The 15,842-nt window shown below is 38.5% G+C and overlaps 2 protein-coding genes across 2 annotated transcripts; both read right to left on the bottom strand.

Annotated features, from left to right (window-relative positions):
- Positions 1-728: 728 nt before the first annotated feature.
- foxf2b (forkhead box F2b) lies at positions 729-3,518 on the bottom strand. The gene is made up of 2 exons (XM_067383855.1): positions 2,183-3,518; positions 729-1,213 (listed from the first exon to the last, which is right to left on the bottom strand). Exons 1-2 carry the CDS (start codon positions 3,132-3,134, stop codon positions 1,035-1,037), a joined length of 1,131 nt encoding a protein of 376 aa, XP_067239956.1. The 5' UTR covers positions 3,135-3,518; the 3' UTR covers positions 729-1,034.
- Positions 3,519-7,825: 4,307 nt separating this feature from the next.
- foxq1b (forkhead box Q1b) lies at positions 7,826-9,402 on the bottom strand. Its single transcript, XM_067382996.1, has one exon. It carries the CDS (start codon positions 9,273-9,275, stop codon positions 8,349-8,351), a length of 927 nt encoding a protein of 308 aa, XP_067239097.1. The 5' UTR covers positions 9,276-9,402; the 3' UTR covers positions 7,826-8,348.
- Between the last annotated feature and the right edge of the window lie 6,440 nt (positions 9,403-15,842).

Genomic DNA, 15,842 nt, shown 5'->3' with positions numbered 1-15,842 from the left:
AAAGTAGGGTATTGATCTTTGTTAGTTTACTCCATATAATAATCTGTGAAGTTTATTTTTAACTGGCATTTTCATTAAGTCTGCGCAACAAAACAGCTTGAGCGTTGACTTTTTGACAAAGAGCATGTTGTCAGAATATAACCTGCCATTAAAAAAAAAAAACAAAAAAAAAACTATTAGGCTATATGTTAATGAAATTGTGAAACGCAAAAATTTCATGAAATTGCAAAGATGTAAATAAAAAATATATTTCTTTCTTTAATTAGTCTATTTATTTATTATTTTATTTATATATATTTATTTTGTTGTGATTCAAATTGTGACGACTTGCCGCGACCAGGCCTACATGTATGAAAAATATAACCTTTGGTTAAAAATAGGCTGCCTTGATTATACAACTGACTCGTTGTATATTTAGCTTGTCTACACAACCGCTATTGCAAAATATAATGATAGAGGTTTGGAAGTTTGGAAGACAGAATTCACAACAATTATTCTAATGTTGGTGTTTTTAATCAACATTAAAAAAAAAACAAAAAAACATTGGACTTTTGACTCAGATACAGATTTTGTGACAACTGGCCACAACTTCCCCTATAAACCTACACATCAAATTCGCAGTAAGATAGAGAGAGAGAGAGAGAGAGAGAGAGAGAGAGAGAGAGAGAGATGGACTAGGTCAGGCAAAAAACACTCTGCTTTCTTTGAAATGTTTTATTTCTGCTTCCACACATCACATTGCACTGTACAGATTAAGTGACATATATAGGCTACTCAAATGTGCTTAATTCAACCTCTATTGAAATGTAACCACAACACATAAAATGGCCCGTCCATGACTTCATTAGTTTAACATGAGTTTTATATGCGCTCGGTGCGGTGAGGTCAACTCGTGCTGCCAGGGGCTGGTTTTGGAAAATAGGCCTATTTCCAAGCGTTTTGCGAGTGCAAAATAATTAATCCTTCATTAATTTTCTTTACCTCACAGTTATCCAAGTGCTTATCTTTGTGCAACCTGCTCCGCAAAAAGCGGACTACATCACGCAAGGCTTGACGTCTTGATGCATACTCTGATGGTGGTGATGGTGATGATGATGATGGTGATAATATCCGCCGGCAGAAGGATGGAAAGACGTTATTCCGTTAAAATTCAACATGAAGTCCTTCCGTTCTCCGACTGGGGATGAATGTGTCGGATAGCGCGATATTCCCACTGCGGACAGATATATGCACAATGAGAAAAATATACACTTAATGACCAGTACATAAAACCTAATATTATATATTGTTATTTTTTATTAATCAGCACATATATGCATGCTTTTACCCCCACATTTGGAGTAAAATGCTCCATATCTGCCTTTAAATGTTTTGTTATTAAAAAAAAAATGATTTTTACCATTTTCTTTACAATTATGTTTCTCCATCAATTTTCCATTTAATGGATATTTTTTCGATTTCAATATTTTTTAAACTACTAAACTGTCTCTCGTGGTCTTCACGCATTTTTCTTCATGGAAAAATATATTTTACATTTACGTGAAAATATAGGCTAATGATTCTTGAACCCTAGATGGTAATAACAACGACAACAACTATTATTATTGTTATTATAAACGTATTTTGCTGTTTCCTACCCCAACACAACAGTGTGGTCGGACGTAGACATACATAAAAAAATCTTGCAAAAGATGTCAAAGTAGCCTATACTTGAGCCATGCTGAACAGATGATTAATTCGACAGCTAATTCAAAACATTTTGTACAGTTTATAGTATAAAGTATTTAAAAAGTATTAAGTTAAAGTATCAAAATTGAACCTTTTGGCATTCTGAGAAATCTTTCCTTTTTTTATCATGCTTTTCATTTGGATTTTAGCTACAGAATTATGTAGTTTAGATCGATTTTAACTTAAAAATAAATATATTTTAAAGCAGAGTTACACTTTATTTTAAGGTGTCTTTGTTACAGTGTAATTATACATTTAAGTAGGCCTACTAAGTAATATTAATTAACAACATGTAGCTTGGGTCGAGGTTGTAGGATTAGGGTTTGGTTTTGCACAATTATGCAGAAGGCCTACTGTTATTACTATAGTAGGCTAATTAACAAAGACAGTGTAAAATAAAGTCTTGAAGTCTAAAAATAGTGGCATCTAAATGATTCATGTTATTTGCTGTTACCTGACATGTCTGTGTTGTCTCTGGCACTTTGCTGCATATAACCCTGCTCCAGAGAGTAGGTGAATATGCCGGGATGCTGCCCTGTGGACGGCGAATTGCTCGAGACTGTAGTCGGCTGTTTTAGATATGGAGAATTTGAAGAAGCCCACAGTGCCGTGCTCTCTGAATACGACGAGTGACCCTCAAGCGCGCCCGCTATTGCAGGAGAAGATGGGACTGGGCTGGTGTTGCTCTCCGCGCCATAGTCTCCGTTCCCGGGCACTGGACAGTTAGCCATATAGCCATGTCTGGAGCTGGGGGACATGTGACCGTGGTGCCCGCTGCTTATTGACTCATAACCATTACCAGACAGGTCCAGGTTATAGCCACTGCTGTGGCACGCAAGTGCGCCGGTGGGAGGTTGGTAATCGAAGCTCTGAGGTAAAATGGCGGAACCGAACCCTAGGCCGTTCATCATTCTGTACATTGGTTTCATGGCCTGACATTTTCTCCTAAATCCTCGCGGTCTTCGCCGAAATGACCCTTCCTCGAACATAAACTCACTGGTGGGGTCTATGGTCCAGTAGTGTCCTTTACCCGGCCGCCCAAGGCCTTTTGGTAGTTTAATGAAGCACTCGTTCAGAGACAAGTTGTGCCGAACAGAGTTTTTCCAGCCCTGATAAGAGCCTCGGAAAAAAGGGAAGCGTGTTTGTAAGAACTGGTAAATCTCACTAAGTGTGAGTCGCTTTGTCGGTGCGCTCTGGATAGCCATCACAATGAGCGCAATGTAAGAGTAGGGCGGTTTCTCCGGGCGTCGCAGTCCTGAATTAGTCTTTTTGCTCTTGGACACGGTGCCATGGTCCTCCAAGTTACCTGTCGAGTTCATCAGTCCTGGATGCAGCGCGGTGGACGCTGGACTGGTCCTGGCCGGGGGCGTCGACCGCAGTGGTCCGTGGGAGCTCTCAGTCGTCATCTGTCCCGCTCTGACGTACGAACACAACTCGATGACAGACGTTGACAGAAGAAAAAGGCAAAGCAAAACCTCAAAAAGTTGAGATATTCAAGAACCAATAACGAAGTTTAAGAAAACAACCGAGAATAAACACCACGCTTATTCAGTCGAAACCGTTTGCTTATTTAATCAAGCATCCCATGTAAAGGTAGGCTAACTGCCTTCTTTTCCTGGCGTTAAAAGTTGTCGTCCAAACCCTGCTGTTTGTGAGAGAAAATATCCAAGTAACACGCGTATTTGTGGTCGTTATCAACGGTTCTTTTTCTGTCACTGTCTCCGCGCTGATCCGGGTGGCTGTAATCCCTTTTTGAGAACGAAATGGAAAGACTTGAGTTCGTGTAGCGCCTCAACTAAACAAAACCCGACAGCCAATCACTCAATAACTCTCTCCGGCTTTCTCTACTCAAAACGCTCCTCCTTCCTCGCCTCACCCACCCCCTTAAGCCCCTATAGACCCCAGCAAACTCGACTCTTCCTCTCTCTCTCTCTCTCTAGAGCCACATGCAATACATTGACTGTCCACCCGCAATCTATCACTATGCGACAACAAACATTGCATCACTCATCATTATCATTATCGTCTTTCTGGCTTATTTATAAAATATGTTTTGGTCATTTCTCCTGAATGAGTCAGTCGGTGTTGCGCGTTTTATGAGAATAAACCTGGGTATAATGGAATTATATTTTTTTAATAAAGACTATCTTAGCTTATCAAGTGAGTGCCAGTGTTCCACTCCTTTGTGGAATTTGTATTTGCAACTCAATTTTAATTGGATGGATTCCTCTAATGGCCTTGGAGGGTTGTCAATACGAACAAAAAGTCAATGAGCGTGAGAGGCCTTAATAAACGTAGCAGGACTAAAATAAATAAATCATACCATCAAATGAGGAGACAGTGATCAGTGAGAGGCGAGTGAGAGAAGAGGGGAATGGCTTTGGCTCGAGTGGAAGCAGGCTGTCTGTGTCGAGAGGTTTGGATACCACACACAGCGCTCCAGTATCAGTTTACGGGCCCCGGGCTGCAGCACATCCCTCGAGTCCAGCGTTCATTAGCAAAAGAAAATGCCAATTAGCCATTTGGACGTCGACAGCTTCCGCCAGCAAAGAAGGGTCACAGCAGTCTCTCATAGACCAGTATAAATATTTATTTATTTATACAAAACGTAAGCATCTAATAGCCCTACCTATAAATTAATGTTAGGTCTATATATTAATGTTTGGCTATGTAAAGGCTATGTGTTATATAATAGGCTGTGAGAAAAAAATGAAAGCAAAGCCATTATATATGTATATATTTGAAATCGAACTGTGAAATGCCCCTCTGTTGTTTTCAACTGGACAGCATTTTATTAGCCTACAAATATGTATAATCTTATATTAGGCTATTGAATTATTCATATTATTTGTTTACCGTTTATTATAAAAATCGAAAAATAAAAACAGCATTAACTATGGCTCCTACAGTCTTTCTTTCTTTTTATTTTTTATTTAGGCCTATTTTTAAATAGCGCGGATATGTTTTCTCTCGCGCTCTCTTTTTCCCCTCCCTTTTTAATCACCCAACTCTTTTAAGTGTCCTTTTGAACAAAGCAAATCAACAATCCCCTAGTTTAGGCTTACCGTGAGGATGTGGATAAAAACATGTTCCCGCGCTATATAAGCAGTATTTCGCCGGGTTTCCCCTGCCCGCTGAGCGCCTGACCCCCGCCGGGTCCCGGATACCCGCGGCTGCTCTAGAGGAAACCGAGCTCTGCACGAGACTTTGAACACAGGCCATCGTTATGTGTGTAAGAAAGCATCGTGCTCCCTCACCCAAATACATTCACTGATCTATTTTCATTACAGACCTAATTGAACCACTGTAAACAAGATTTATGACTTATTCTTTGTCAAACGAATATGCATCAAAGGATCCAGTCAACCTTTGATCTGAGACGATTTTGTGCCTGATATGAAGCTATCAAACCATTTTAAGTGTCCCATTTAAGACTCCTTACACCGGACACACAACTACAACATACTGAAATATTTTACCTCATCTGAATTATTAGAGAAAAAGGGCGTTAAATTATTAGAATATATAGAGAGATTATTAGGCCTAATTAATTAATTATTAGAGTTTAAGACAGTACGAATAATCTGTTATTTGATCTATCGATGCTTTAATTTTTTATGTTTTAATTTGTATTAGTAATACGCCTTCATTGCTCTGTTCCAGAATGGTAGACCTATTATTTAAGCCAGTAGCCTTTACACACTGAAAAAAAAAAAAAAAAAAAAAAAAAAAAATCCCTCGAAGTTTGAAAACTTAAGTTTATTTGATGCCTGCTGTTCTTTTTGGCAAGTTAAATATGGAAACAATTGAGATCGTTTGATGAAAGCATTGCGTTCATTTGGTTTGAATGTCAATGCTTGCACTGCATGAGCGAAACCATAAGGACATTCTACCTAGACTTGATAAAACATTTTTATAATGTATTATTTCGTATATTTTCATAATTATTTATTTATATATATTATTTATCTGAATATATGCTCTTATTGCCCCGATTTTGTAGATAATAACACCACCACAGTCCTGTATGTTTAACGTGTTTCTCAGATAAGCCTGTATATTTAGGCTGTATACGAATGAGCGCTTCATTTGCAGTCGAAATGCTAATGTCATGATAGATTTTAATTCTCAGCTAACGGTTTTTACATAAACAGGTGTGTCATTCCGCGAGTTCACCTGCAGGTTGCAGCATCGCACTTAAATGGCAAGCATTTAAGAGTAAGCATTTAAATATTGCCAGCTATACACCAATGCATTATTTGCGAGTTATATAGGCTACGTGCCATAACCACAAAAGTACATAAAATTGTGAGCTTTCTGTAACCTTATAATAGTGCAATAGAGTTCCATCAACGTCGAGCATCTCGATTTCTCTCAACTTTTATCATTTTGTAGGCCTACTGATTGTTCGCTTTATACAACAAAACATCATCTTCATTCGTTAATTAGGCCTAATTAATTAATTAATTCGTTCATTCATTCATTAATTCATTCACTGAGGAGTAAGGAAAAATATATAAGCCTAAGTGAAGAAAGACACGTGCTTCCAGATTTAGTATGCTCTGAAATAGGCCCGTTCCCTGACCTGAAAATTACAGGGCTGTCAACCCAAGGAGATGACGTGACTGAGGACTGAAATTGAAAAGGAAACGATGGCCCTGTTTCAGTACCGCGGACAGCGCAGAATATTTCATGTTTGAGACAAACAAAATAAAAATAAAAATAAAAAAATATCATGTTAAAAAAACAAATATACACACTAAATGAAATACTGATAAATGTAAAATTTAGGCTCTATAAAATTATTTAAATTTCGTTGTAGTTATTCCATTTAATTATTTTTATTTTTGTACATATACGTTCCATGCTGTCCTTTTGTCGCAGACTTCAGATACCTTGCAGGTTTGAGATTAGAGTTTTACTGAATAGGTATTTTGTAGCTACTTGCCTGATTTTAAATGGAAGTCAATTCATCTGCAGATATGTTAGATTATTGCCTTCATTTCTGTTAATGGCAATAATTAGGTTAAATAAGTGCATACATACAAATAAATTAATAGGCTTATTAACGTCTAAAATAGCTTTTGTCCGTGCAGTGGTTTTGATTATGACAAATTTTAGCGCAATTAAGAAATTGTATATTGTTCAATACGTTGACTTATGTTTGTGCTAGACCCGTTGTAACTGATAAGCCGTGATGTCGAGCTTATTTTGAATTTACAGGCGCATTTCCAGTTGCTTTAATTATAATAGCCTACTTGACCTATTAAGTTTATAATTCGAAAAGTTTACTGCTTAGGATAACGATATTAATTTATTAGGCTATATTAATTAGTCTACATTATCGATATTAAATTGTACGCAGAGAAAATGGCATGAAATGCTGTTCCATTCATTCCAGCTTTGACAACATACGACTTTTATTTTGGGAGTGCATGCGTGGCTGCAGCTTCAGTGACTCATGCTTGTAGGCGTATATGTTGATTTTTTTTTTTTTTTTTGAAGAGAAACTGTTTTTGAATCACGAGTTTTCTGAAACGTTTGGTCAGTTAACAGACCTTGTAATTTTACATTATGAGAAAATATATTGTATAGGCTACTTATCTTTATGGGAAATTTATGCAATGTGTGAACAGACGCTAGAAGGTCAATTTGTAGGAATTTGTATAGGCAATTATCGGAGCCTCTATATCGTTTTAAATAAACATTTTTGTGTTTATTATGTGAATTAGTAAGACAGTTATGCATAATGATAATAATTAGGCTATTTTTTGTATATGTTTGGTTTGATGATACTGATAGGCTACTACAGAAAATACTTGAGCGGCATCCGGTTTCCATGGTTACTCCCTCAGGCGACCGCGATTTCTATTCGCTATTCTATTTGTCGTGACAACGTATTTTTACCTAGGCTACTTATCTCTGATTTTAATTAACTGTTTAATATTTAGAAAATTTACATCAAATCAATCAAAATTAAAAAAAAAAATGTCTTGGTTTCAGTGTTTGCTTGTGCCTTTGCCTTTAAGGTACAGATTTCAGCAAGTCAGTCATTGCATGTTAGTGTTGTGTCTAATGACCAGTGAGTTCAGTAGGTAGGCAATAGTTTCAGAAGAATAATGATTGAAAATGCCTACTTTCTCTCATATTTTCCTTTATTGACGAAAGTACAACTGCATATGTTGTCCAACTGACTGAGCACAGCTCTAAACAAACACATTTACACAGACATGAAACACGGTAGGCCTACACTTATTACCCAACACAGTTTTACAAAAAAGCAAACATTTAAATACACATACATTTAAATACACATTCTGTCTATAATTATTGGCATGGTTATGCCATCGTTTACAAGAAATGAAAATGGATTCAGTAAACACAGTGCACTGGCGAGGCATTGATAGAAGACATCTAAACAGCAAACATGCAGCACTGCAGTAAGTGTGTATTCTTTGTGCATGCTGGGCTTAAAAATCACGAAAAATAAAGCACATAGTCCAAAACACACAAACCGTTTCGCGAAACAGAAAAAAGTGCACATAACTGGTGTGTCAAACACCAAAGAAACTGCGTTTAAGCTTGTTATTGTCTGTAAATTGCCTTGTTCGCTTGTCATTTCATGACAGCAGAGAGTCTATTCTGAAGGGGTGAAATCCAGTTTCTTGAACAGTAGTAGTGTGAGAATGTGCCAAACCCGGAAGGGAAGTCGGTACGTCCGGCATTCGACTGATGTTAGTAATGTCCACCGTATTACACCTGTAGATCGGAAAGGCATTCGACACCTCAGAACTGACCTGGAATCCGCTCTGAGGCGCGTGAGCCGCTGTGGAGGGCGGATAGCCCATAACGACTGGCAGAAAGTGCGGAGCTGCTGACAACATTAGCCTGGTACCAAAACACGTGTCCTCTGTGCTTTGCTCCCTCCGCATAAACGGTTTACTGAGGATGCTGTCTATGGCGAACGAACTGGAAAACTTGGAGCTTTCGTCGCGCGCTGGGAGCCGGCTGTCATCCGCAGGCGCGCGCTCCTGAGATTCCGAGTTGCTCAGGATCTTCTTACTGATGCGCTTCCTCCTCCGGCGGAAAACGCCGTCTGCGAATGTGTATTCACTGTGTGGGTTCAACATCCAGTAGTTGTCTTTTCCCCATGGACGTGAGGGATCTCGCAGCACTTTTAAAAAGCAGTCGTTTAATGACAAGTTATGCCGTACAGAGTTTCGCCACCCCGTGTAGCTGCCCCGAAAAAACGGGAATTTTTTCATTAAGTACTCGTTTATTTCAGCAAGTGTGAGGCGGCCGGTGTTGGAATCGCGTATGGCCATAGCAATGAGCGCGATGTAGGAGTATGGTGGTTTGGGTCTACGCGTATATGGTTTCGCCTTCCCGTCCGAAACGGGGGCACTTGGTCCTGGGCTGTTGGCTGAACAGTCTCCATCCGAGCCCAATTCTTCCTCCGTGGACAGCGGTGAAGCCACGTTCACATCCATGTCATTGCAGAGGTCCTTGTCCACAAGGCGACTCGCAGAGAAAACCTCCAACTTCATTGTAAGGCGCCTCTGTCACTTTGAACTGAGTAGCTTTTTATTCAAGTCTTCTGCTGTTCGATTTGAGCAACAGTTTCGGGAGTAAGTCTCAGTCAGTGTCAGAGTCTATGAAAGAAACAAGAATTATCACTTCCCATCGGTTAAAAAGTCCTCATGGGAGAACGTAGTGCACCGGCGGGCGTTAATATAATCGCTGTGCAAGGACGGCCCACGAGGGCGGGGCTTACAGGCCAGACCTGTCAATCACAAACACATTCACGCGAGTTAAAGATTTAGAGATGCTCACCTGCCCCCGTAAGTGGGCGGATAGAGTGAGAGGGGTTTGTGAGGACGTCTTTTCTTTTCTTTTCTTTTCTTTTCTTTTCTTTTCTTTTCTTTTCTTTTCTTTTCTTTTCTTTTCTTCTCTTAAAAATAACCTGTGAGAACATTTGAAGAGGTTCTTAATATTGAAAAGGCTTATTAATATTTACATTTAAATCTAAAACAATACAATTTAAATCTAATTTACTTGTTCATCATCAACTTACAATATCCTTAGTGAAACCATTGTGTGTGTACATGTGTATTTTAGGAAATAAGTCATCAAAAATGACGTGGTAAAGGTTCTCATTTGTTATAAGCCTATATATTTAAATTTAAATTTAAAAGTTCAAGGATAGCCTATAAAAAAAAAAAAATATATATATATATATATATATATATATATATATATATATATATATATATATTTGAATGCATGTATACCAACTTCTTGTTTTATTATGGCCTTTGATGATTCTATCATCAGAAAAAACATTCATTACATTCTTCTTATTCATTGTATTCAGACATAAATACACCTGTGAGACAAAGCGAACATGCCTGCTAATTCATTTGAACTGTGAAATTGGCAAGGTGACCTCGCCACGGTATGTGGAATGTCACACCTGATTCTGACGCACCCAATACCTGACATCAACGTGTCAATCACGATCACTCTTTGTAAACTGAGTTTACATGTTTAATGAAACAATTTGCTCGTGGCAGTTGCTGACTTTTGAAAGAATGGGGAAGTTTACTGCACTTATGATGAGCTTGGACGAGGGCCACATATATGAAAAGCACCATAGAGATCACACACAGGTCAGAGAGTATATGAAAAAAAAAAATAGAAGGCAGCAAACAACACCTGCCTAAAAATTCACCAGAGGTGAAGGCACAGTGAAAGGTCATGAAGTTTCATAAGTTCCTAACGTGCCCTATAGGTGAGTGATAATCATTTAACTGTCTTTTGAACCACACCTACATAAAGCCTTTGGGATATTTTTTCTTTGAGTGAATCCAAAACATTCTCTTGTGCACCGATGGTGTGTGTAATTTTCTGGGTTCATGGGGCAGGCAAGCAAGCCTGTGCGACTTGTGGTGTGTGTCTATAAACACACACACACAAATACACCTACATACACAAATGATTATATAGTCTTCCATGGAGACAGTCTAAGCATGCGATACTGTTAGGTTCTCAGTAACCATAACTTTATTTTCCACAACAAATCAGAAGAACACTAAGGTCCAAAACAACATTGGACCCCATTGACTTAAAGTGTATGAACAAAAACAGTTCATAAAAATAAGCGTAAAATATGTTCCACTTCACTATAAAACTTGTACATTCATTATACTGCTAAACTCATCCATACATTGAAAAGGTTACAGACATCCATTGTCCCAGGCCTACTGTTGTCATATGTAAAAGGGCTTGCTAAATCCACTCACATAAACCATGCACGAAACACAGATCTGTTTCATTTATGAACAACAAAGCTTTTTACTTTGAATCGTTCTGAAATAAATTATGTCCTGATGTATGATGCTGGCCACATTTCTTTTTAAAATGTCTTGGAATATCCCTGGATATATTCAAAGGCCTTGACTGCTTCCCCAGTCAGAAACTCAAATAAATATGAATTTAGCAGTTTGGCACTGTTTGCGGCTCCGAACCGCTGCAGTCAGATAGAGTTTCGGGCCTGTGCTTACTCCTTACCCTTACCATTCCAAGACAAAATGATTTCCAGCAGGCTGAACACTTGAGCAGGCCTAAAACTGACATTTAAAGGGCATGTCAACCAATCTTTTTAAAAATGTAATCAAACACTAATAGAAAGAGACCATATTAAATGTCTGGCAGTTTGATTCCTGGTCTGCAAAAGTCACCATCTCTCTCTCTCTCTCTTTGTGACAGCTGAAACGATCATTCTCCTCATACCTGTTGTGTTTAGCTTCAATGGCCATCTGATAACTTTAAGTTCAGTTCCTTCTGTCTGCGATGCGATGTGTGTGTGCACAGGTGTGCGTGTGGTTTATCTTTTTTTTTTTTTTAAATCCAGGTGTCATGATCTTTTTCTGCGCACAAAAAGTTCAAAGTCATCTATTTATCTTCTGTCTGTGTTAAGATAGGATCCAGCACTTGATCTACACTACGCTTATCTTTTTAGCTTTAAATACTGACGAGGCCATCAAGCATTTCAAGAATTTGTTTGGTTGTCTGTGTTTTATTTAGCAAAAAAACATTTGGGTGTTAAATAAAAGAGATTTAGTGTATATAATGAAGCACAATATATCAACACCAATATTTAGACTTTTTTTTTTTCATTCATCAGTATTGATCAATATTGAATATTTGATCGTGCTTCTCATTTCCTATATTTTTACATTTACATCTAATGCACAATTAAAGTTTATTTTTAATAATTTAATAACACTTAAATGTAATCTGTAGCAAATTGTTAAATAAATATAGCTGCGAGCAGCAATTATCAGGGTTCAAGAGCTTTAGGGCCTTTAAGCACATGCATAAAAGATATTATGTATGTAACGTGGTCAGTAGATGTGGGAAGAAGGAGGCGGGAACCGGCTAACATTCAACAAAAACTTTAATCCAAAATAAACAAAGAACAAAACGAAAGTATAATGCCGGCAGACCCTCGCGGACGTCTGCCGGCCACACAAACATAACAAAACATAAAATAAAGTCCAGGCCTGGTCCTCTCTCGTCCTTCACTGTAGTCGCTCCTCCTTTTATGCCTCCGGAGCTCCTCCGTGAGAGACTCGAGGCCGGCACGCCTCGCAGGTGACGCTCATTATCACTCGCGTCACCGGCCTCGCGCCGTTCCCTCACGACTCTCGCCCGCCCTGCTCGTCACAATGTTTTATTTAGAAAGCATCTAACCACTTAGATCATAGATGGAAAAGACCATTTACAGCCAATACAGGCAAAAAAACAAACAAACAAACATATGGTTTTTAAAGCCTTTTAACAGTTATCAAGGTTGAGACAAAAACATAGGACTAATCACCAAAGTTGGTGAAATAATCTCCAGTTTTTAATGAACAATTCGATGGACACCTGCAGTCTTACAGGCAAAGTTGCTCAGAATGAGGAGTTCTACCATGGGGTATGAATGTCGTGGGCATGTGCGAAAAATCACACAATACACGATCCTTTACACACATGAAAAACGCAAAGGCGCCCCCCAGTGGCCTGTTTCTTTTGAATTTCTCAGAGTCAAACAGGCCCAGCGACTTTCATTCCGATCAGCCTTCGTTAACCTTGTCTGATAGCTGTTCAAAATTCAGTGGTCGACGGCTGACATATTTTTCGAGATGGGTCAGTGTCCTCATAGACAAGGACAAAGACACTGCATGCCAATTTTCAAGTCGATCGGACTAACGGTGAAGTAGTTGTAGCCATTTTCATGTTTTTTTTCTTGTTATAGCACCACCAAGTGGCCAGTCGCTGCATCCTTTTTCACGCGACCACAGAATGAGCTCTTACATATAGGTGTGCTGAGTTTGGCGAAAATATCTCATTCTGTTCACGAGTTATAGCAATTTTAGTAAAAGTGGCTCCACCCACCTCGAACGTTTTGGTGGCCCTTTGGGACCGTGAATGAGAATTTCAACTTTTTTTATAACTATTGACAATCAGACTTCAGAGAATCTCGCTGCACTGGTTTGATTCATATCGGGTCAAAAACCTTGGAATAGTTTGCAAAAGTAGGTTTTCAAAAAATCCAAAATACCCCAAAATTTTGTCTGAAAATTTCAAATGCATTTCGAGGCATGCTTCTTGTCCGCCTTGAGCCAAGGATTCCAACGATATATATACATAGGCGTAATGGTTCAGGAGTTATGAGCCATTTCATACTTTTGATCGCTGTAACGTGCCCGTCAGGCCGATCGGGGCGAGCATTGGTGACGTTGTAGATAGTGTAAGTACTACCAGCCCTCAAAGTTTCAAGTCTCTACGACTTAGTTTGGTCTGCCCGATCACTTTTAGGAGAGAATGCTGATAGTTGGAAAATTTAACAATTACAATATAACGCTATGCGCTTGAACACCTCAATATATATTTTATATATACCTAAATATATTTATAAATATATATTTTTCTCACACACACAGCACACTTAGCAGCACACTTACACCTCAACCGTCCTCGACCGTCCATATCGGCATGATGAATACGATCCTCAACTGGATGGAACTGAAATAAATACTTTGAATGTTGCGATCCTATCAGACTTATGATAGCAACCTGAATCGTAACAAAGCACTGTTCGCCAGAGGAGAACTGGCCCCCCGATTAAGCCTGGTTTCTCCCAAGTTTTTTTTTTCTCCATTTAACACCTATTTGCCACCTGATGTCACCTGTTGGAGTTTGGGTTCCTTGCCGCTGTCGCCTTTGGCTTGCTTAGTTGGGGACACTTGACATTTGACTTGACATTTGATATTCAACAGTATTCTTGACATTTATTCAACAGTGATTTGATCTGCCTGCATTGACACTATTCTTTAAGAGCTGCTGTGCAGCCAAATTATATACCAGTTATCGCTGTAAAGCAGCTTTGACACAATCTGTATTGTAAAAAGTGCTATATAAATAAAGGTGACTTGGCTTGACTTACAACATATAGCTTATTAGATGATAAATGGGATGAGTGCATAGACAAGGGCACAGAGTTGATAGAGGTCATGTCAATGGGAGATACCACTCATGGATTGTCACTTAAAATTTGGATTACCATTTAACTACCACCAGATGCTATGATTACTACAACATTATAGCTTTGGCACATAAAACGACGGTAAGATGTTAGCGCACTGCTGAGCTAACAGCCGAGAGAAATGATACTGCAGCCGAGTCTACGCTCTCATTATCACAGAAGCTTTGGCTCGTATAGCAGTGTGTGGCAGCACCGGTGTTTGTATGTGTGTGAAAAGTATTTCATATTTGATTACATCCCAAAGACACCCCTTTACAGAGCTGTCATGAGAGAACACGCACCTGTTTTATGCCTCGTTTGGTTCATGCTATACGCTGTACCTAGCATTTCCCTTTCTTTTTTTCTTAATGAATTCCTTAAATTTTCTCCTTCCTCCCACTTAGGTTTTGTTTTTGTTATCTTTGTTTCAAGTGTGTAATTTGATACAATGAGTAGTTGTGTGTTTGTTGTCGAGTGGATATGTGTTTACGTCTGCAAGCGCGAGAGGCGTTTTGTCACTATGAAGTGTGAAACCTAATTCTGTTTTAGAATGTGTTTCTAACTCTTTGCGTGACAGAAAGTGTATAACGTGACAGTTGCAAGGATTGCAGGTGCGTGGTGTCATGTTAGAAGCCGGTCTCTGAATGTGGTTTTGAGTCTCGGACAATAAAACATCCACCGTTTATTTCGGTTCATGAGTGAATCAGCAAGTGAGAAACTAAAGCCTTTGTGTGATCGAGTATTTGCTGGTATTAAACAGTTTGTTTCCAGAGCTTAAAAGTCTGTTTAGGACTAAATTCAATATTTGAAGTTTTCATTTTTAAAAATGTGGTGTTGTTGACCTGCATTTAGTGTATTTAAGTATAGTCATGTGGAAGCACTGAAGCATTGTCTTTAAGCTCCTCACCAAATTTTTTAATTATTAAGTGATCTTAAAGGGTAAGTTCACCCCAAAATGAAATTTCTGTCATTAATTACTCACCCTCATGTCATTCCAAACCCGACTTTACAAGACTTTTGATCTTGTTTGCGACACAAATTAAGATCTTTTTGATGAAATCTGACAGCATTCTGTCCTTCCTTGCAACTTGCTTACTTCAGTTACACTTTTTTTAAGTTGAATACGGAAGGCATAGGATCTAGTGTAAGTGTTTTGAACTGCGAAAGGCATACACTTTCTTTGTAAGTTGAATGCGCAAGGCGATCTGGCAGAAGCTAGTTATTTTACTTTATAACTTGTTAAATATGGATATTTTTCTTCGCTTCACTTCAGAAGGCCTTCATTAACCCCCCGGTGTTTGTTTATGATGGATGGATGCACTTTCTTGAGATTCATATTCGTTGGTCACGTTCAATGCCATTATAAATCTTGGATGCGTTAGGACATTTATTAATATAACTCAGATTGTGTTCATCAGCAAAAGAAAATCGTATACAGGATGGTTTGAGGGTGAGTAAAGCTTGGGGTAATTTAATTTTTTTTTTTTTTAATTATATATATATCCTTATATATATATATATATATATATATATATATATATAT

This window comes from Chanodichthys erythropterus, chromosome 4 (assembly GCF_024489055.1).
Source record: "Chanodichthys erythropterus isolate Z2021 chromosome 4, ASM2448905v1, whole genome shotgun sequence".
Classification (NCBI taxonomy): Eukaryota; Metazoa; Chordata; class Actinopteri; order Cypriniformes; family Xenocyprididae; genus Chanodichthys; species Chanodichthys erythropterus.
The sequence above is the reverse complement of the archived record's forward strand: the minus strand, read 5'-3'. Positions and strand labels throughout refer to the sequence as shown.